We start from the raw sequence: 24,035 nt of genomic DNA, 5'->3' as shown, positions 1-24,035 counted from the left end.
TAAGGTGGCAGACCATGCCATGGATATGGATCCATTGGAAGAAAGACTCCATCCTATACACAGATTTAAATCTGAGAGACTCTTTCTGGAAAGATTAGGGGCATGAACAGATGGCATCAATGGCAATATCATATTAAAAACAAGGATATTAGGAAAGAACTTGAATGTTCTTTCAAGTAAAAATGTGATGCACAGTACTACCACCTGTTTTAAAGCCTTGATATATTTTCTACTTCATTTTTTATTGTATTTATCAATATTTTACAAGTGGATACAGAGGGTTAAAAAACAGCCTATGAAAGAAGTTATATATGGAATGTTCTCGGCACAGATCATAATATGCTTCTAAAGAATATAGAAATGATATCAAAATTGGAGGTGTTAATCTCAGCTCTTTGCTTTATGTGGATGATGTTATACTTCTAAATAAATCTGCTATAAGTCTGCAAAATTCCCCGACTAAATTGAATAACTGTTGTAATAGATATGGTATGAAGGTCAGCATTAAAAAGACAAAGACAATGAAAATAGGTAGAATTGTTGAAAATGTCAACTATGTTCTGAATGGGGAACCTGTGGAACAAGTAAAACATTTCAGCTACTTAGGCACAATTTTTAGTGAAGATGGTAAATTAAATATGGAAATAGACAACAGAATGAACAAAACTGGTATGCTAGGAAGTCAACTGAATAAATTTTTATGGAATAAGAGAGAAATTAGCCAAAACACTAAATTAGCTATATACAAGACAGTGTTCAAACCAGTTTTAACTTATGGATCTGAGAGCTGGGTCAGAAGTAAAACATTTGACCAAAGGCTAGAGACCGCAGATATGAGAGTCCTGAGAAAGATTAGAGGCGTGAACAGATGGCATCAATGGCAATATCATATTAAAAATGAGGTTATTAGGAAAGAACTTGATATTGTCAGCATCCAGGAATGTATTAGCAGAGCTAATCTCTGCTAATGCATTCCAATCTTTCCCTCTCTCATTCTTAAGCAGAATGGGAGAGGAAATATTAGTAAAACAAGTGTTACCTGCCAGGTTGACAGGAAAAAGACCCAGAGGAAGACCAAGATATAGGTGGATTGATATAGTAAAAAGTGCCCTTAGAAGACAGAAATATTAGACCTGATAATATTGGAGTCTTGACATTTAAGAGACTGATTTGGAGGAAAATTGTAGATAGGAAGTTAGTAATGATATAAATTTTTCATGTAGTACTATCATATCCTGTACACCCCTTGAGGATATATATCAGGAATTTGATGATGATGAGAATATAGAAAAAATGTATGAAAGGTAAGTTATGTATAAAAGTAGGTAAACATAATTCCTGGAAAGCTTATGGACAGAATATGGAAGATAAATATCATGAAGGTGATGTGAATGTTTTTGAAGCTATTAAAGAAAGGTTAGAAGTGAAGAAGAGAATATCACAAAAGGAATAAAAGATGATAAAGGTAATATGAAAAATGAAGATAAGGATATTTCTCATGTCTGGTCATATTAAGAATATTAATGAGGAAATTCACATAAACCTGATATCCAAATTGAGAATATTAAGCATAGTAATTTTAATTCAATAATTCAGTAAAATATAACATTGATGAATTAATGTCAAGTATTAAAGGAACTGCATTATGAGTTATTCTTCTTCAAGTGTCATCTCCTAGAAGGAGGTTGGCAACCATGTCATGGAACCTTTTTCTTTCTTTTGTTGCTCTTGAACATTCTAATTCAAGCCGGTCCAGTCCTTGATGTCTTCGAACCACATTCTCCTAGGTCTACCTCTCCCTCTTTTTCCATCCAATTTCCCTTCTAATATTAATTTCTGAATGCCTTCTTGTCTGGTTAGATCCAAAATATTTAAGTTTTAGCTCTTTAATTATTTTCATTTATGTTCTTTTCATTTTTGGTTTCTTTAAAACATCTTCGTTTTTCATTTTCTCTGTCCATGGTATTTTCAGCATTCTTCTGATGGTCTACATTTCGAGAGCTTCAAATTTTTTCTCAGCTTCTTTATTTAGAGTCCAAGTTTCACTGTTGTAGAGAAGGCTTGAACAGATATAGCATTTTATTAATCTTTTTCTTATGTCTATATTAATGTCTCTGGATGTTAGAACAGTTTTCATATCAGTAAAGGCTTTTCTTGCTATATCTATTCTTCTTTTTATTTCTTTAAGGGAATTTCCTCTGTCTATAAACATTTGTCCCAAATATATAAAAGACTGAACCTGTTCAATTTTCTTTTTGTTAACATTTATGTTCTGTTTCTTATTTATTGGTTCTTTTGATATAATCATGCACTTTGTTTTCTTTAGGTTAATAATTAGTCCCATGTCTAAGCTTCTGTTGTAAATTTCTGTGATTAAGTTTTGAAGATCATCTTCAGATTCAGCCATAAGCACTGTGTCATCTGCATACATGAAGTTGTTGAAGTTCCTACCTCTGACTTTTGCATCCTTCAGTTCTGAAATATTTTTAAAAACTTGCTCACTCTACATATATATATATATATATATATTGTACAGTAAGGGTGATAAGACACATCCTTGCCTTACTCCTTTTTTGATTTCAAAGTTGCCAGATATGTATTATTATATCTTATTGAGGCCATTTGATTCCAGTATATATATTTGTAATTATACCTAGATCTTTTCCTTTTAACCCATTATTCTGTAGGATATGTATTAATTTCTTCTGATCTATTGAATCAAATGCTTTGGTGTAATCAATAAAACAAAGATATATGCTTTTCTGGTTGTCAAGGCTTCTTTCACATAATGTTTTCAAATTGAAGATTCCTTCTCTTGTACCTTTTGTCTTTTTGAAAACCTGATTGAGTGTCTTCTATTTCTACTGACGAAGTGCCTTTTATTCTTTCTAGGATTATTCTCAGTAGTTATTTTGGCTTGTTAAACTTATTAGTCTATATTCTGTACATTCAAAAGTTCTTGGAATTTTGCGAATAGTGACAAAGATGGATTTCCTTAGATCATCAGGGATGTATCCTGAATCATAGATGTTATTAAAAATAACCTTTAGGTCATTAAGCATGTTTTCATTTACTTTCTTTAACAATTCAATAGGGATCTGATCAGGGCCTGGTGTTTTACCTGTTTTCATTTGACTTAGAGCGTATTCTATTTCTTCATATGTAATTGGTTCACCATCTATATTTTGTATATCTGGTGCGTCTGTGCGATCAGAGTCAAACAGTTCTTTTCCATATTCTTTCCATCTTTTTATGATATCTTGTGTCTCTAATAGTATTTTTCCATTTTGATCTTTTATACAAGGATTATGGTTGAAAATTTTCTTTTTATTTGTCAGGGCTTGGATTGATTTATGCATTTATTGTGTTTCTTGTCCAATTCCTCTATTTCTTTACATTTTTCATTCAGCTACTTGTCTTTAGCCTTCCTGCATTCATTTTTTATAATTTTACCGGGTATTCTATACTGTTGTGTACTTTTCTTTTTTCATCTTTCATTCATAAGTTCTAGTATTGATTCAGTCATCCAGAGTTTTTTCTTATTGTATTATTTAATTTTTGGGATAACCTTGTTAGCTGTCTTATATATTACACTTCTAAAATTTGACCACCTGTTTTCAATTTCCTCTGTGTTACAAAGTATATTGTCTTCTATTTTATATCCTACATGATCTAATTTCTTCCTAATTTCTGAGTTAAACACCATTATGTTGTCAGGTATATTCAGAGCTGTGAAGTCAAGTCTTTCAGTATGATTGTTTTTAGAAATGTTTTTTAGTTTAATTTTTAAAGTGGACACAACAGGATTATGGTCTGAACCTATATCAGCACCTGGGTATGTTTTTATGTTGGTTATATTATTTTTCTATCTATTATTTATCATTACGAAATCTATTTGGTTTCTTATATAGTTATCTGGGTTTGTCCAAGTATACAGTCTGTGCTTTGGATGTTGAAAGAAAGTATTCATTATGCGCAAGTTGTTTTGAATGCAGAATTGTATCAATCTCTCACCTCTTTCATTTCTGTCATCTAGTCCAAATTTTCCAACAACTGGATTTTCTTCCCCTTCTAAAACCTTTGCATTCAAGTCACCCATCACTATGAGTGTCTCATTTGATTTTACATATTCTACAGATTTTTGTAAGTTATTATAAAAATCTTCTATTTCTTCATCATTGTGATTCATCGTAGGGTCATAAACCTGGATAATTATGATGTTAAAAGGCTTTGCGGCTAATTTAATAAGTATTATTCTTTCGTTTATAGGCCACAGCCCCATTATTACACATTTAAAGATGTCTTTCTTAGTCATGAAGCCCACTCAATATTCATGCTTCTCTCCACCAGAATATACAAATGTAGATCCATCTTCCCATGTTAGGCCATCTAACATAGTTTTCCCGTGTTAGGCCATCTTGTTTCACTAATTCCCATCACATCAACTTTAAGTCTTTTTATTTCCTGTATAAGGTTGTCAAAATTCCCTGGGTTTATATAATGTTCTCACGTTCCAAGTTCCAATTTTCAAAACTGTTTCTTGTTTTCAAATGAGGAATATCAGATGCCATCCTTCCTTCCTTTCGGATTTAAGTTGACATCATCATAGAGTGCACTTGCAGTGCTCATTTTAATCACAGTTTCAGTGTCTTCTTCCCTGTAACTATTTACAGCTTGGGACGTTGCAGAGGTTCCAATTTCCAAAGCATAGCTTGTAAAATATTTCTGTTTCTTCATGGTCGACTATAGGATAGAGGATAGTAACGTGGTGAGGCCCTGATCTCTTCCACGTCTGCAATAGTCAGCCAAGATCCTGGTAGAACACACACAGCTAATTCCACCCCCTGTGAATTATTATAGTGTATCAAATAAAATATTGAAGTAACATGTTATTTCTCTCTCTGCCCCCCCCCCCAAGTTTCTTCTCTTCTAGTGAGACATTTGAACACATACAGCAATAATAGTTTTTTTTTTTTTTCCTGAAGTTAACCAGGATTAGAAAGTGTCTTGCTTTTAATCTGAGAGGTTGGTCACAAGGTATTGCACATCCCATTGTAGGGTTGCTCTTGGTGTATAGAAATTTTGAAAAATTTCTCTTATGAGAGTCAGATGAAAATCTGCAAGTTTTTCCCTGTTTTTACTTTGTACAGTATCTACAAATTTAGAACTGTTTGTGCAAACAGAGATCAGTAACAACACTTCAGCTCATTCCTAGCAAGACAAAGATTATGGTTCTCTAAGGAAATACAGACTCTTCACCGAAGTGAGGAGCTTAAGGCTCTTTCTCAGACATAGCCAAGTTAGCCAGTCTTGGGCATGGACTGCAGGATTTTCTCCCCAGTTTATCTGGGGTTTTCCTCCTGCAGAGCAGGCAAACCGGTCTTAAGAACACAACGCTTTAGACAATTGCACATGGTTTGAGCGTGGGGGTAACGACCCCACCTCATAGTGAGTTATGAAACCCTGGCCTCCAAAAATAGGAGGCCAGGGGGACTGTAGTGCCAAATAAGGAGAAGAGAAGGAAATACAGACAGGGAAGCTCCTGAGAAACAAGTGTACTCAGGAGAAAGAACTGAGGAAGTCAGCAAGTTCGAGTACCTGGGATCCATCATTAACGTTAAGAATTGCTGTTCAGAAGATATCAGAAGATGATTAGGAATGGCAATTCTTCGCATTAATAATGGATCCCAGGTACTCGAACTTTCTGACTTCCTCAGTTCTTTCTCCATTAAGGTACACTTGTTTCTCAGGAGCTTCCCTGTCTGTATTTTATTTCCTTAGAGAACCATAACTTTGTCTTGCTAGGAATGAGCTGAAGTTGTTTGTTGTTACTGATCTCGTAACTTTGTCAAGAATTTGTACGTTCTTTGCCATTACAGAGGAGTACTGTATCATGATCATACCTCTGATTACTGATCAATCATCACTTATCCTAATTCCTGTGTTGAGCTCATCCAATGCTTCACACAATGTCCTCAGCATAGATACTAAACAAGTGAGGAGAAAGTAGATATCCTTGCATAACTCCCTTTATAACCTGAAGCTAATCATCAGTTAATCCAACACTGTTCTTACCATGTCTTCTTGCTCCCTTTACTGGTTAACTATCAGCCTCATAGCATGCATCCAAGACTTTTCTAAAATCTGGAAGAATGGATCTATCTCCACAGGAACAAAGGTGAGGATTTTGGATACAGCTGTCTTTCCAACAGTGACTTATGGATGTGAGAACCTAAAGAAGTCTGATAGGAAAAGAATAGCTGCTTTTGAGACATGGTTACAGAAGGCTGTTGAGGATATCACATGAAACGTGGATGGACAAATGAATGGGTGCTGGAAAGCACTGGTAGAACTTTAAGTCTCCTTAAGGATATCGACAAGAAATTTGAAATACTTTGGACACATGAAAGGATGGAAGGATTACCTTTCAGAACAGTAATAGAAGGTAAAGTTCCTGGAAAAAAGAGGAAGGGGTAGACTGTCAGTGAAATGGTGAGATAGATGGTGTGTTTGGAGTGACTGATCTTCAGAGTTAAAGCATACAACAGGACCAAATGGTGAGGACTACTGTGGCGCATCACTGAGCATTTGAGTGACCATATGGCATCTGTGGATGTCCAGTGAACAGATGGATGGATGAGGCCTTTCATATTTCAGCATAAATAGTGCATGATCCACTTAAATGTCATTGAAGTACGCAGTTTGAAAATAAAATTCTGGAATTGACTGTTTAAGCTTCATCATCTGAATCCAGTAGAACACCATTGGTAGCCATTTGAATGGTGCCTTGTAAGTACAAAGGGGATATACCTCTTTTTTGACTTCTAATAGCAGTGGCATTAAAAGGGAAACAGGGAAAACAATGGTGGGTTAATCTAATTTTGACAGATCAAATCAGATTAACCTGTCATCATTATAAACTGGTTGAACATATGCTGGAAGAATAGTGTTATTATACTTAGAACAAATTTTAATAAATTCTTTGATTAAAATTCTATTTTCATGAATATTACTAGTATCAAAATATTTTAAGAATAAATTATGTATAATTATTTCAGGAAAGCCTAGTTAATAATCGTAGGTTGACTATTTCAGAAAGTGATAATCTGCTGAAGATATCTGATCATTCTAAAAGCATTCTTGATAAACAGAACTCTCGAAAATTTAATTCTCTCATGAGATCATTAGGAAAATCAGGTCACCATATTAGAAAACATCTGTATAATTTGACTGAACAGATTAAGTCAAGCAAGAAACAGTGTGTTGATTTAGCCTTAATGGTGCAATTTTTCTTTTCCACTGTGGAGAAAATACTAATGCAGCACTTTCAAGTAAAAGGTATATGTATTTAATTAAAATTGTGTTTAATCTGTTGATTTAGAAAGTAACATGGTTTTTTTTTTTTTTTAAATCCTGTTCTTAAAATAATTATGCATTTTTATATATTTGTGGGAATGAATTTTTGAAATATTGCATTTAAATCTAGTGCATATAAGTAGAATCAAAGATTTAGTATATACTTTTAAGTATATACTAAATTTATGATTAAACATACTGATAAAAGCTTGTATTGCTCAGTAGAAGTGGCGTTTGCACTCTACAGTGCTTGACCGCACGACGAAAGGCGTTCGAATCTAGTCGCCAACTAGAGGAACTTTATCTAAGCCTTTTCTCGACCGGTTCCAGAGCTAGTCAATCTCTGGCACGGGCTAGCGGGTTTTTCCTCCCAGAAACTCAGGTTTTTCTTCCCGTAAACTCAAGAAAATCGGCCGTCAAACCCGCACTATTTTCAGACATTAAATATAATGTGTTAGGGACCACCGATGGTGGCACTTACTAGCCACCTTCTTCACTGCATGCCAATTAATTAGTGATAGCCTTGGGCCAACTATCTCTGATTGGCTACCAGTGGAGATTGAACTGCCCACTCAGTCTCCAAAAGATAGATGGGGCTTAAAAATGGCCTCGATTACTCCCTATACGGGAACAAAAAGGCATTAGCTGATTTTTTTTTTTTACATACTGATATGTACAAAATTTACCAATAATTGTCCAGACACTTGAGCAATTCACAATTGAATTGTGAATTGCTAAAGTGTCTGGTTTGCTAAATTGCTCCAGAGCACTGTTTTCCAATGGTCAGTTGTCCAGTTCACACGCTCTTTGCTGCATTTTCGGCAGACGATCCACCTTTTTCATTGTTGTGATGTTCAGCTTGTGTGCCGCTGTTCTTCTGTGGAAACCCAGTAAATGGAGTTCTTTTCATGCAGTATTAGCTAACCATGGTGTTACTGGCACTCTGGAACTCATCACAGATTGTCTGTGCCAATTGTAGCTGGTTTTTGCATGCTGCCTATTTTAACACCCTCCTGACCCTGCCAGTCATTTTTGGCAGCTGCCTAGGGTGTTTACCTGTATTAGTGATGCCAGAATGTCTTCATTAGTTGATCACATTGCCAACTGTTGATTTTGGATGCTCCAGTTGAACTGTAATGGCACATATGGCCAATGTGACAACCCACGATGACATCTCTCTCTCTCTCTCTCTCTCTCTCTCGATCTCTCAAAGTCACTGAGTTCACGTCATGTAGCCATATACTACCAGTTGCAAGTTTTTCCACTTGGTTATACTATAAATTAAAGATACCAAGAAATAATATTCTTGGTTTAATCCTTTATCCAAGTGTAAGCAAACAAGTTTGCACCTGAACTATTTTTAGTACTGGAGCAACTTGTATAAAGAAACTGACTTCACATCATTTGCCTTAGTGTCCCATAATGCAAAGCACATCTCCTTGCCAACATGTATAATGCTATGCATTATGGGAAGGGTCACTGCCCAGACTGGTTTCGACCTTTGGGAGCCAGACCCAGGTGATCGTCTCTTCAGTCTTCTATGCTGAGCTTGCACCTATCCCACCACATGGAAGCAAGCACATATCCAATCCATTTCAAAAAAGGAAGATAAATGCCTGCCATCCAACTACTGACCAATTGCCATCACCTCAGTCCTCTCTAAAATAATGGAGAAATTATCAATAGTCACTTCTTCACTACCTAGAAGCCCACTAATTAATCAGCAATCACCAGTATGGATTCTGCCAATCTAGATCCATGGCTGATCTCTTATCCTATGTCACTTGCCACTGAACATGTACTAGATAGTTTTGGAGAAATGTGTGCTATCCCCTTGACATTTCCAGGGCTTTCAATCATGTTTGGCATTGAGGCCTGCTTTGCAAACTCCTTTCTGTCTACCTGCCACCCTCTGTAACTGGATGGCACCCTCTCTTCAAGCTTTGCAACCAAAGCAGGAGTGTCTCAGGGTTCCTCTTTCTCTTATACATTTGTAGTGAATGACTTCTCATTCACTACAAATCCTATCTATAGCTTTGCCAACAATTGCCCTCTTCATTCATCTGGCTCCTTTGACATATTATATAGTGCCCAGACTTTTACATCAAGATCATCTGCAACCACTGCCTTAAACAGTGATCTTCATAGCGACCCACCAATTAATCAGCAACCACCAGTATGGATTCTGCTAATCCAGATCCATGGCTGGTGTTTGCCAATTCACTGAGCAGTGACCATGGAAGAACCAGTAGAAGAAACAATGAGCTAATATCTATCCTCTTCAATCTACCTGCACCCTCTCTTCAAACTTTGCAACCAAAGCAGGAGTGTGATGGAATTAGCACTTTTCCTGTATTGCCTGTATACAAGCTGCATGTTGATGTGATACAAAAGTTCTAGAGGAAGTCTGTATCCAGCCTAGTTTACCATATTAAGTTCTTTTCCCATTGATCTCACCTCAGTCCTCTTGAAAATAATGCAGAAGGCTTGCTTTTTTTACTTGAAGGCCCACCAGTTCATGACTGATTTCCAATATGGATTCTGTCACTCTTATTCCACTGCACATCTTATAGTTAACTTTGCCCTCTAGACACACACATGGTCCATGTCCAAGTGTGGACATGGACTAGCATCTTATTGTCAGCTTTCTATCCTTTGTGATCAGATTGAAGATTTCCTTTCTTGTCATTCATTGCATGTTATGGAAAATAGTTTCCTCTCATCAGATTTCTCTATCATTGCAGGAGTGTTGAGGATCTGTGATTTTACCTATATTCTTCCTCCTATACATTTAATGATTTATTCTCACTAACCACAAGTCCTGTCCAAGGTTTTAATGATTCAGGCTTTAGTTTTTCATAACTAGTGTCGTAGATACTGATCTCTTTGCCCTTCTCCATTGGAGTGAGGATAATCTAATGCAGTTCTCTTTGTGCTTACAAAATGTGATATGCTTTTCCTTGTCACATCCATGGCCTAATCAAGAGAATTAGCGTCTCTTTCATTCAAAACAGTGCTTCTCACCTGCACAACTCCTAACATTTTATAAATCCTTTTGCTGCCTAACATTGAAGTGCCCTTCTCATGTTTAGAAAAGGGTTCACTAAGGATTTCCATAGGAATGTTTGATGATGATCCAGAAGATTAGCATCAAACCAACTTCTTGTTCTCCTGTTTCATTCTGTCTGTCTCAGTTCTTTGGTACACCCTTTCCCATACCATTTTAGCCAATGACCACCACCTTCATCTCTTGAAGAAACATTAGCAAATTCAACAAATTCCTTTTTTTCCTCCCTAATGTTTACCCATACATGGCACTGTTTTGTTATGGATTTTATGACCTTATGTGTGTGTGGGATTGATATACATATAAAAATGCAGAACAGTTGATAGGCATTAATATGCTTGCCTTGAATGGTTAGTTATAATTAGGTATTGATTCAAAATTTAATCTCTCTCTCTCTCTCTCTTTTTATTTTCATGGTCGTTTGAAATAAGTGAAAATTAGAAGGGTGTGAGATCAAAACAGAAAAATGATATTCAGTAATCTGTACAGGTGGAAATTTTCTTGGTTTCTCATGTTGTCAAATACCATTATTCAGTTATCACTACATGAATTTCCTCCATCATGAGTTGGAACAACAGTTATTTTCTAGCTATCAGGAAGCATCCTAAAATGCTATCTTTAGGTTTAATCCAGTCACTTATCTATTCACCAGTCTGCAAATTCATTTTCATAATTATGAATAAATGCTGACAGACACAAAATACTATTGGTGTTGTGTGTTGATGGTAATAGTGTGTAGTAGGAGGATTAAGTAGAGGAGAAGTTGAGTTGTATAGTGAAGTAGCATGCCTCCCACAATGAGTCCAAGGGCTCCTTGATGGTGTCACATAATAATGTTCATAATTATAAGTAAATAAAATCCAAATAAGTGTTCCAAATTGCCATGATGACTTTAAAATTCCATCCTTCATTCTAAGTCTCAAGATCTTATTTTGAAAATCTTAGAGTTCATGCTTGCATACTTGGAGTGATTAAAGTTTAATTAAATACATAGGCTGTTCAATAAGTAATAAGACTATATTTATACAGAAAACAGATTACCTTTAATTGTCATCATTTACATGGTCTTTTTCGAATTGAATAAGCACTACTGTGAGATGCGATGCATTTGTCCCAACGTTGCGTCCACTTCTTAAACACATGTGAGAGTCCGTTTTTTTTTTTGAGTTCTTTCAAAAACCGCCTCCACATCTTTTACACATGCTTTGCTGCTTTCGAAATGGCAGCCTCTTAGTGGTTTCTTGAGCTGAGGAAACAGCCAGAAATCACGCGGTGTGAGATCAGGACTGAATGGAGGGTGTGGTAGGATATTTGTGTTGTTCTTCTGCAAAACGTCCACTACACAACCAGCAATATGTGGCCTTGCATTATCGTGGTGCAATAAGAAGCCATTCTTCAGCAATGGATGCTTCCTTTTGATGTGCTTGATGATAATCGCTGCTGTGTTGATCATTGTCTCTGTGATGGACGTTGAAGGTCTTCCCTCACGTTCAAAATCTTCCACATTTTACCTTCCTTCCTTAAAAGTTTTATGCCAGCGAAAAACACTTGCCCTCGACATTGCTTCATTGTGGAAAGCTTCACGTACCATGTTAAAAGTGTCCGATGCCAATTTTTGCAAATGCACACAAAATTTAATCGCATAACGCTGTTCCAAGGACGCTTCCATTTCGAAGACTGGTCGCACCTCATAGGTGCACCTATGAGCACTTCGTTTAGTCATAACACTCTGGCACATCGGCCCGTATATGCCATCTATCAACCTCTTTTGTTAATACTTACAGCAACATTTCTTTATTCTACAGAAATTAATATTGTAATGAGTGGTTTCGCCACAGTAAAATTAGTCTTATTACTTATTGAACAGCCCACGTATATGCTTATGTGAATTAATAATTTTAATACAAAATAATTGATCTTTTGGTTATTTAAGTGGTTAGTTATTTTCCTCTTTCTCTATCTCCTTCCCTCTTTTAACCATTCATGGGTTTGAATCCTGCTGCAGACATGGATGTTTGTGAATGTCTTTAGATGTAAAATAAATATTATGTTATAGTGTGAGATCACTGACTTGCTTATTGGAAGTCTGAGGTGGCATGAAAAGATTCAGTGTTTGGTTTCTAGAGCAAGGTTTCTCAATTGTTTAACCCTTAGTTCACCCATTGCACTATAGGTTTATAACTTTTCATGGATGGGAATAACAAAAATCAATTCTTTTCAGTGAATGCCAAACTTTGAATCTCCTTTTTCTTTGATTTTCTATGGCCCAGAATCTCCTTACTTCACATTGTTTCAGTAGCTTTTTTGAATGACCCTTACAATTTTTGGCATGCCTTCTCTACTTTCACACACAGAACTTGGGTATTTTTCTAAAAATGGTTAAAAAAAAAAAAAAACTAGCGTTTTGTAGTTTGTAATGATCTAAACGAAATCATTTATCTACTCTTGGAATACCACGAGAAGACCTTAGTAAAAGAACATAAAAAATATCAGGGCAAAATGTTCTAGAGGCTGTTGAAAAAGCTTAGGAATATTGTAAAAAGAATCAAAGATGATGGTGACATGACAAAAGAAAAGGATATATCCTAGATGTCTGGAGTAATTACTCTGAATGACTGTTAAATGTTAGAAGCAGTGATAGAACAGTAATAGAAAATTTTCAAGAAGAATACAAACATCAATATTCAAGGTAGAAAAAGCTATCAAAAACTTGAAATGTTGAAAGGCAGCTAGTGAAAAGACATTTCTGGTTGTTTGTAATATTCAACCAGAAATGCTTTCACTTTATACCAGATATTATTTCTATCACTCTTTTACATATTGTCATTACTGTTTCTGCTTTCTGATCACACCTATTCCGACCAAATCACTGAAATAATCTTTAATGGAATGAGAACCAATTAACGACAAAAAAAAAAAAAAAAAAAAAAACCTTCAAAGAGGCTTTTAAGCTTTCTGGTCTCTCTAAAGGATAGTTGATGCACCTTCTGCATTTCATTCTTTCACCTCACTCACACACATTCAAATGGTACTTAGGTCACCACTCAATGATGTGATTGACCTCTTGGTGTCAGTCTCCTTGCCAACTCTTGTTGGAATGACCAAGACAGATTCCCTTCTTTATCTAGAAGAGCCCCTGCTGCATGCCTCCTCTGATCTTCCATCAGAAAAGCATCAGAAAGGCCTTACTAGCTTGGCTGCCAAAGAATCTTCTATTCCAGATAGTTGCCCTTCCCAGTTGTTCAATGGACTCAAAATATGTGTTCCAGAATTATCACATCCCATATTTCAAGTTCAAGCAGCCATATTCATTGCATATACCCTACAGCATGGAAGCAAGCTTATTTTCTGTGCACATTCCAAAAAAAAAAAAAAAAAGAAGTCGGCCATCAAACTATTGTCCAGTTGTTCTCATCTGCCTCAAAAATAATAGAGAGGATCATTGAAAACCAACTTCTTTACCATCTGGAGACTTAGTGACAATCTGTATGGATTCCACCACGCTTGCCCGCATCAGTTACCTTCCTTATGCCCAAGCACTGGAAAGGTTTCAAGAATGTTGTGTAGCCATCCAGTTTATAAGACATTTTGGAGGTTAGGCATTACTGGGCTGCTTTCTGACTCTATCTTATGGCCTGCCTTTTTTTACTCTTTGCATTTGGATTGTCAGTGTCCATGATTGTTCATTACCATTCACCCTACCTTGGATGATGGTATGCTCTTTAGATTTTGTCATCAATACCAGAGCTTTTTCTTGTTGACCCCTTCCTTCCTAATGTACATACATAAATGACCTCTTCTCACTAACTTCAAATTTCATCCAGCTGATGATATACTCCATTTTCTTTATTTGACAAACTTTGTAATGCTCAAACATTCCAAACTTAAACTTCTATAATCATTGTCCTCAACATTTTGAGGACAACCCAGTGAAATTTAATTCTACTAACTCTTTTTGAGCTCACATGTACCTTTTTATCCTTTCCTTGCAGAACTACATCTAATCCATACCCCTCTTCATCCAAAAATTTAATGTTTATTTTTGCTTAAGACAGTGCTTTGCACCTTACAAATTCTTTGTAGTGATTTATGTTATATACATCTCAAATCTGCTCATATTTGGGGTGGCAGTACAACAAAAATTTCTCTCACACTCTCACATGCAAACACATATTCAATCCACTCACTTTCTCTTAAATTTGTATTATGATTTTTTATAATTATTTTCCTGGACATTGTTCTGCCAAAATAGCCACTTTCATTCTTTTTCTTTACTCTAAGCCAGCAAAAACTTGAGTAGCTGCTGGTTTATATCCATGTGAAGTTCAGCTTCCAAGTTACTGAACCACCATCTCTTCTCTTTCATTCCATGTACCTCTGTTCATTGAAGCAACCTTCCTCAATCAGTTTTTCCTCATGGTGTATCACCCATTTCTTCGGGAAATATGCCAAGAGGTTTCTTATCTCTCCTTAATCACTTGCCCATAAACTCCACATGAGTGGCTTGATATACAAAAAAAAAGTTGATTTACAGTTGATCATTATTTGTAAATAATTTGATATGTTTTGTTTAGGATGAATTGGGCTTCCCAAGTTGAGTCCTGAGGCTGTGGAGGTTCCTAAAGATCATCATCATGCAGTACTATCATATCCTGTACACCCTCAAGGGGTGTACAAGATATGATAGTACTACATGAAAAAATTGCATCATTACTAACTTACTATCTACAATTTTCCTCCAAATCAGTCTGTTACTTGTCAAGACTCCAACATTATCAGATCTTATATTTCTGTCGTCTAAGGCACTTTGTACCGTATCAGTCCACCTATATCTTGGTCTTCCTCTGGGTCATTTTCCTGCCAACCTGGCGGAGAACACTTTTTTTGCTAATCTTTCCTCTCCCATTCTATTTAAGTGACCATACCACCTGCGATTGGCTCTGCTAACGCATTCCTGAATGCTAACAGCATTCAGGAATGCGTTTTATGTTATATACCTTATATCCTCATTTTTAATATGATATTGCCATTGATGCCATCTGTTCACGCCTCTAATCATTCTCAGGACTCTCATGTCTGTGGTCTCTAGTCTTTGGTCAAATGTTTTACTTCTGACCAAGCTCTCAGATCCATAAGTTAAAACTGGTTTGCACACTGTCTTTTATACAGCTAATTTAGTATTCTGACTAATTTCTCTCTTATTCCATATGAATTTATTCAATTGACTTCGCACCATACCAGCTTTGATGATTCCGTTGTTTATTTCTATATTGAATTTACCATCTTCACTAAAAATCGTGCCTAAGTAGCTGAAATGTTTTACTTGTTCCACAGGTTCTCCATTCACAACACAGTTGACATTTTCAGTGATTCTGCCTATTTTCATTATCTTTGTCTTTTTATTGCTGACCTTCATAACATATCTATTACAACAGTTATTCAATTTAGTCAGAGAATCTTGCAGACTTGTAGCGGATTTATTTAGAAGTATGACATCATCTGCATAAAGCAAAGAACTGACATTAACATCTCCAATTTTGATATCATGTTAATGTCAGTTCTTTGCTTTATGCGGATGATGTCATACTTCTAAATAAATCCGCTACAAGTCTGCAAGATTCTCTGACTAAATTTAAGACCATCTCTGACCACTTTCCTTCATAATGTGATCCATATAGATAATGAATAACAGAGGGGATAATGTACATCCTTGTCTCACACCAGATTTAACATTAAACCATCCTCCTGTCTTCCTTCAAATCTAACTGCTGACTTACAACTCAAATAAAGACTAAGTATTGCTTGATATAATGCCCCATTGAAACCATATAACTGTAGCGTATTGAATAGCTTCTCTCTTGGCACTTTGTCATATGCCTTTTCCAAATTGACAAAACTAAAATACTGATCTTTGATATATTCCCATGCTTTCTCGACTATTTGTCGTAAAGTGAAGATCTTATCCTGACAGCCTCTATTTATGGCCTGAATCCAGCTTGTTCTTCACCCAGCTTTTCTTCCACAATTCTTCTCAATCGTTTCTCAAGTATACTTGCATAGAACTTGCCAGGAATACTTAGTAGAGAAATACCTCTGTAATTCTCATATTCAGTTTTATTTCCCTTTTTATATATGGGTACTATGAGAGCTCTACTCCAATCATCAGAAATTCATCCCTCTGTCCACGCTTTCTGAACTATGCAGCACAGCCACTGTAAGACTTTTATACCACCATACTTCAGCATTTCTGTTCGAATATCATCTACTCCTGCTGCCTTTCCACATTTTAAACCTTTTGATGGCTTTCCTACTTCAAGTATGTATATATATTCCTGACTGCATGCCTGGTCAGTGTTTTTTACCACTGTGCTCTCATCATTGCTTGTTTCATTTAGCAGTTTTTCAAAGTAATTACTCCATACGTCAAGGATATCTTTTTCTTCCATTTTCATGTCACCTTTATCATCTCTAACTCCTTTTACAGCACTCTTCCCTCCATTCCTAAGCTTCTTCAACAACCTCCAGAATATTTTGCCACCTTCTTGATATTTATTTTCTATATTCTTACAAAAGTTCTCCCATGACTTTTGTTTAGCTAGTTTTACACAGTGTTTAGCATTCTTGCATTTGTCTCTGTATTCTCTAAGAGCACAATCTGATTTATTTGCCAGGAACTTTTGATATTCTTTCTTCTTTTCCTTCACTGCCTCTTTAACTTCCTGTGTCCACCATGGAGTTGTAATTTTTCTATCCTTGCAGACAACTTCACCACATGCCTCTCTAGCTGAATCAATCAGGGCTTTCTTCAAGGCTTGCCACTGAATCTCCAAGGTTTGATTCCTGTTCTCAAACTCTTTCATTTTTTCTTCAATAATCTTTGTGTATTTTAGTCTACAGTTCACATCTGAGAGCTACTCAACTTTTATTTGCTTTAAAACTTTCTTACATGTTATTCTTTTCAATATGAAATTCAATTTTATCCTGCTCATGACTAAATAGTGATCACTTCCAATTTCAAATTCTCTGTACACTCTGGTGTCCTGCACCAGGGAGAAAACATCACTATCAACAATAACATAGTCAATGAATAAGAAAAGCATATTGCTTTTCTTATTCCTTGCCTCTTCTCTCCATGTGAATTTGTGCACATTTTTATGTTGGAACATGGTGTTAGTAATAACCAGTCCATGTCCTGAGCAGAAATCCAACAGATATTTGCCATTATTATTAGCTTTGCTCTTTTCTCCAAATTTTCCCAAAATATTTTTGTATGTCTCACAATCATTTCCTACTCTGCTATTTAGATCCCCAACAAGGACCAATTTTTCTTTTTCATTGTGTCAGTTGCTTTTTCTAAAGCCTCAAAAAATTCCTCCACTTCTACCTTAGTAGAATCTTCTGTGGGACCATAGGCACAAATAAGTCTCATTGTCCATTTCCCCATTGTCATATTTGCCCACATTACTCTACTTGACTGCCAGCCATTCAAGAAGATTAGCCTCGTATTTTCTGTTGAATGCTATGGCTACTCCTTCTTTTCCTTGATTGTCATTGCCTGAATATAACATTTTGTATTTATTGCTCAGAAAGATCTCACCAGTTTTGGTCTTTTTTGTTTCAGTCACCCCTATTATGTCGATCTGGTACTTATCTAATTCCTCAGCTAGCTCCATTTCTTTGCCATTCAGGCTTCTTATGTTGATAGTACCAATCTTTAACTCTGGTGATGTTGAGTCGGGGTTTGTTTTCAGATTTGTTCCAGTAGCTGACTTTTTGCTGTTCGCCCTGGTTCCCTGGCGAAAACAACAGGAGCCTTGTTTAACCGGGCGACGCCCAAGCCGGCATGAAATTTTGTCATATTGTACCATCATTTTTTATTTTGGTTTAACCAATAAGAATGCAATTTGGTCGGCTAAATCCCAAATTGGCAGCCCATCCTCGTTCGTTCAGTATCCAAGTAGATACCCAAAAGGGTGCACCACGAGACGGTGAGGATTGGACATTAGATCAGAAGCCCTGGTCAGTTCTCTGCATTCCTTTAAAGGCTATGTGGAGGTCTCCTCTTAGTTATACAGCTTTGACCCTTAAGCACCCCTAAAGATAAAGACTTTAATGTTCAATGAATTTTAATTATGTTGTTTAAAAATGTATCTTAAAAGAAGTTACTTTCTTGTCTTAAATTTACCAGTAATTTTGATTTTTATGTTTTGGATTATTATAGATTACTCAGATGAAGAACAGGAGGGTGTGTTTAGTAAAATTGAAAATTATGTAATGACATCTCTGCACGAATTTATCTTTGCCAAAATGTGTGAAGAAGAACAGGATAGAGATAAAACCATTTCTGATAAAATACATCGGTTGTACTGGGTAAAACCAAGTGAATTAGATGCAGATATTAATGAAACAGATTCTTATACAATGGAACTAGTTGACAGAGCAGCAATTGGTATGTAAAGTATCATTTTAATTCATATTGCATTGTCTAAAAATAATCAAGCAACATTTTATTGAGGTCCGGAAAATTTAGAATTAAAAATAACTGTTATTAAGAGAAGTTTCAACATGCCAGAAGTTTGATTTTTGCAATTTCAGTAAAATTAACACCAATCACAATTCTTAAAATTTCTGTTATGAGCATGATATAATAATGATCTCTCTCTCTCTTTCTCTCTCTCTCTTACTTGGTATTCAGTTTACTGGATGATATGCTTATTCAGTAAGATAGAATGGAGGCAGAATAGTATAAAAAAAATAGATATCATGTGCCTGCAAGCCAGACCATTGAGAGGTAACTCACACCTGCGTCAGTCAGTTGCAGTATCTTGCACTCGAACAAATTATGGGAGACTATAGGAACAGATTGTTTGTTGTAGATTGGTTGTAGTTAATTTAGAAAAAAAATCATTTTTATCCCAGGAGTGGGTCATATGAAATTAATACTATCAATAATAGCATTCATTTAGGTGACTTTGACTTTTTTTGAGATCCTCTCTCCCAGAAAAGCCTTGAGCATGCCCCCTGAATTCATTGACCTGCTGAATTTTCTTCCCTATTCCTAATTATAAGAAGTGTTGTATTTGGTTTTAAATATGTTAAGACTAAATTAAAATTCTGTTATTTCTCACTGTATTATTTTGCTAACAAACAAAAAAAAATTATATGTATTAATTTAACTTTACAACCAAGTTAAATTAAACTTAATTTGAACTTTATATTGTCTTTCTATGTAAGCAAATTACAGATTATGACTCATTCATCACTGAATGTGGCAAAAAGGTAAATACAAGTTTAACACCGCATTACAAAATACAATACTGGAATACATTTAATAGTAGAAATAATAGTAATATTATAATTACTGTTATCCAAAATTAAGCAGATGCACATGAAGCAAAAGGAAATGAAATTGCAAGACAAAAGAATTGGAGGGAATAAGCAAATGACTGATAACTAAAGCACATACTCCAGATGTGTAAAATAATAATAATAAAAAATAAATGATTAAAATGCTCATGTTATTATCATATCTTCTGTTAACTCAATATCAAAATTCATAATTCGACCATGTAAGTTGATTAAAAAAAATTAACAATTAACAAAATTTTTAACTTAGAATAGTCTAATGCAGTTTCATCCACATAACATTTTATTATCACTTTGAGGTAGGCATAATTACAAAAAAAAAAAAATTGTTAACCACTTATTTAAGAAAGAATTAAAACAAATTAATTCCATGACATGAAGGATATTAGGAATGTAGTTCTGATGTTGCTTGACCAATAATTAAGCAATAAAGATATGATTTTACCTAGAGACATTGTAGACTAAAGCCATCAGTAATAATTCAGAATTAGTTTTTATGTAAGATTCTATATGTTATTATTGTTGATTTCATTAGCTGTTTGTCTTATTAATGCTAATGAAATTTTTTCTATTAACATTTCATAATTATGAAAGAAATTACTACACACCAATTTCCTTGAACTTCATTATAAAATACTATAAATATAATAATGCATCTAGTCTAAATAGCAAATCTGTAAGTTAAATCTTAAACACCATAATGGACCATTTTGAAGGAATACCCAACTTCTGTTGTTTCTGTTTGTTGTATTTCACCAAGTATTAGATTTGGAGATCATGCTTAAAATAAATAATTATATTCTAATACTCCTGTTACAACCCTTTTCAACTGTTCTGAATTGAATAACTCTTATAAAAAAATTTATGAAAATTGCATTCATGATGGAGAACCTATAGAACAAATAAAATGTTTTTGGTTGTTAAGCACAGTTTTTAATGAAGAAAGCAAATTAAATATGGAAATAGATAATAGAATAAGCAAAGCAGGTATGGGAGTCAGTTCAATAAATTTATATGCAATAAAAGAAAAATTTAGTCATACTAAAACTGCATATAAGATGTTCAAACTAGTTTTAACTTTTTACTGATCTGGGAGCTGGGTTAGAAATAAAGAAGTTGATCAATTCTGAGAAAAATTAGGTGCTTTGAACAGATGGCCTCAGAGACAAAATCCTCTGAAATGAAGTATGGAACTTGATTATTAAAAAAAGAGCCATACAGCTTCATTTTGCAATGTAAAATTACATAGGCAAAGTAGATGTTAGATCCAACTTTATTTCAAAGCTGAATGTTTGTAGAAACTATGAAAGTTGAGTAAATTGACCAGAGAGCTTACGAGAATACAATCCTCAGCATTGGAGTTGCCTTAGCTTGCACTGCTTAAAAGACACGAGCACTTCCAGTGTCCATATATTCACCTTTTATTAGTGCATTTTTTTTAAGGTTTCACTGGCCTGACAACTTTCGAACTGGTCGGTTCTCTTCAGAGACCAGGCAGAAACCTTAAGACAGCAAAAACTCTCATTCAGTATTAAGGAAATCAAATGTCAGAGAAACTTATTTTCTGTAATTGAACTCTCGGTCAGTGTGCAAAAGTAATTACTAAAAAAAAAAGAGCCATACAGCTTCATTTTGGCTTTGTAAACTACTTAGGCAAAGTAAATTCGTAAATTGACCACAGAGCTTACGAGAATACAATCCTAAGCATCTGAGTTGCCTTAACTTGCACTACAAGACATGAGTGCTGCCCAACCTTTCATATATATGCCTTTTATTATTAGTGCCTAGTCTCTGAAGAGAATCGACCAGTTCGAAACAGCTGTCAAGCCAATGAAATCTTAATAAAATGCACTAATAAAAGGTGAATGTATGGACACTTGGGCAGGCTCGTGTGTTTAGAGTAGTGTGCAAGTTAAGGCAACTCAGATGACGAGGATTGTGTTCTTGTAAGCTCTCTGGTCAATTTACAAAACTTTCATAGTTTCTACAAACATTCAGCTTTGAAATAATGTTGGATCTAACATCTACTTTGCCTATGTAATTTTACATTGCAAAATGAAGCTGTATGGCTCTTTTTTTAATAATCAAGTTCCTTATCCAGGCCTATGTAAGGAACTTGACATTGTTGACATGAATGTGTGAAAAGAGCTCATCTAAGCTGGGTATGATCACTTAAACAAATGTAAGTGCTGGATACCATGATGGCAGGTAAAAGACCCAGGGAAAGAACAAAATAATGGAAGATCTGACAGTACTGAAGAACCAACATAGAAGAAATTAATTTGGAGGAAAAAATTCTTGATAAGACAAGACCGATTACTCTCATAATAATAAATTATAAGTGCCAACTAAAGCTCCATAGGCACAATATAGTGTTAAAGGACTATAAAAGGACTGTCCACTACAACAAACTCTTCAGTGATCTATGAATTTGTTCCAATGAGAATTAACTGTATTAATAATATAGACTTAACTGGATAGTATTAATTAATTGAGAATTAACTGTATTAATAATATAGACTTAACTGGATAGTACTGTCAGAGTATTCTTCCTTCTTGAGGGGATATCATTAATTTAATGATGAGATTATGCTAAAATGTGTGGTTGAGAGATTATTTAGTTACTCCTAGTTGACCACCTCCTTTAAAGTAAATATAAGATAATCTCTTCAGCAAGTAAAGATTAATCACATCAAATCTGTTAAAGGCTGAATGACAGAGGATAAGTATAGATTGACTTAATGCCAGTGATTAACTTTATTTTTCCTTAAGACTCCTCTATACAGATAGTGGATAATAAAATCCCCTTCTCCAGACTCTGGAATTTTCCCCTAAAAACCCTTGCTATTAATCCTTTAAATTGCTAGCTTATAATAGTCATCACATAATACTGATGTGTTATGCTCAGATGTCATTCGGTAGTCAAGCAAAAGTCATTTGTGAATTAGAATAATTTTAATTATGCCCTTGGATTAATAGACAAAGAATTATGACAGGGGACATCTTTAAATTATATTGTAAATTTAAATTAACAGAAAGACAAACAAATTGGCTATATGTAAAATGGTGTATTCTAATGATAAATTAAAAATTCCCTTTCATAACAATACTATAATTCACTCCATTCAGATCTAGAAGAGGGGTGTTGGCTATTCAATACAACTGGTTGTTCATTAACATGGGCAAGAGATTTGTTCAGAGAATTACTAAAACTACAAATAGTAGATATTGAAATAATTGATTTTCACACTTTGGGTAGGGATCTCATGTTCAGATAATTGTAATAATCAGTTGTATGCATTCAAGTTAAAAATATATACATTAGTATTTAAAAGATGAAAATTTTGTGACTCGAATTATGATGTTATCAGCTACTATATTTGCTTGCATTATTATCAAATTTGGCTGAATAAGTAAATATTGTATATTTGGTGTCCAATTTGGATGAAGCACTGGATATTCAGCCAAAGCATATTACATTCAGTTTTACAAAAAAAAAAAAAAAAAAAAAAAAAAAAAAAAAAAAAAAAAAGCACAAAGTAAAAGCTGATTTTATAAAAGACACTGAAGAAAGGTTACAAAAAGTGTGATCATCTAAAATGCAACCACATGAGCATGTAGAAATGAAATTTTACTTTCTTTAAATTTAATAAAACAGCCATGTAATTTTACTTTATTTTAAAAAAAAAAAAAAAAATCATCAATTTCCTGATATGTACCTAAAACGGGGGTTGGTCACTATGACAGCACTACATGATTAAGTTTAGATTAATATTAATCTCCTATCAACAATTTTTCTCCAAATTAGTCTATTACTTGTAAGCACTCCAATATTGTCTTATCTGACATTATGTTCTTCTAAGGCAGTTCTCACTGAATCAATCCACCTAGACCTTGGTTAAATCTTCCTCTGGGCCTCTTTCTTGGCATCAAACACCTGTTCCCATTCTATTTAAGTGACCATACCACTTTAGATTAGCTCTGTTTACAAATTCTTGAATACTAATAGTGTCAAGTTCCTTTCTAATATCTTCATTTTTAATATGATTCTGTCATTGATGCCATCGGTTCACTCTCCTAATTTTTCTGAGTGCCCTCCTATCTGTGGTCTCTAGTCTTTGATCAAGTGCTTTATTTCTAACCCAGCTCTCAGATGCATAAAACTTAAAACTGGTTTGAACACTGTCTTTTAAATTGCTAGCTTGGTGTTTTGGCTAATTTCTCTCTTATTCCATATATATTTATT

At 34.8% G+C, this 24,035-nt stretch overlaps 1 protein-coding gene across 1 annotated transcript in view; it reads left to right on the top strand.

Moving 5' to 3' along the window:
• The window catches only part of LOC150104493 (uncharacterized), a 77,546-nt gene that overhangs the window by 13,661 nt on the left and 39,850 nt on the right, over positions 1–24,035 (top strand). The window contains exons 2-3 of the mRNA XM_090395564.1: positions 7,059–7,338; positions 18,645–18,872. Coding sequence (XP_090251690.1) covers positions 7,059–7,338; positions 18,645–18,872 — 508 coding nt within the window. The remainder of the gene's footprint in view (positions 1–7,058; positions 7,339–18,644; positions 18,873–24,035) is intronic.

This window comes from Typopeltis vanoorti, chromosome 7 (assembly GCF_054136105.1).
Source record: "Typopeltis vanoorti isolate ZY-2024b chromosome 7, IOZ_Tvanoo_1.0, whole genome shotgun sequence".
NCBI lineage: Eukaryota > Metazoa > Arthropoda > Arachnida > Uropygi > Thelyphonidae > Typopeltis > Typopeltis vanoorti.
The sequence above is the reverse complement of the archived record's forward strand: the minus strand, read 5'-3'. Positions and strand labels throughout refer to the sequence as shown.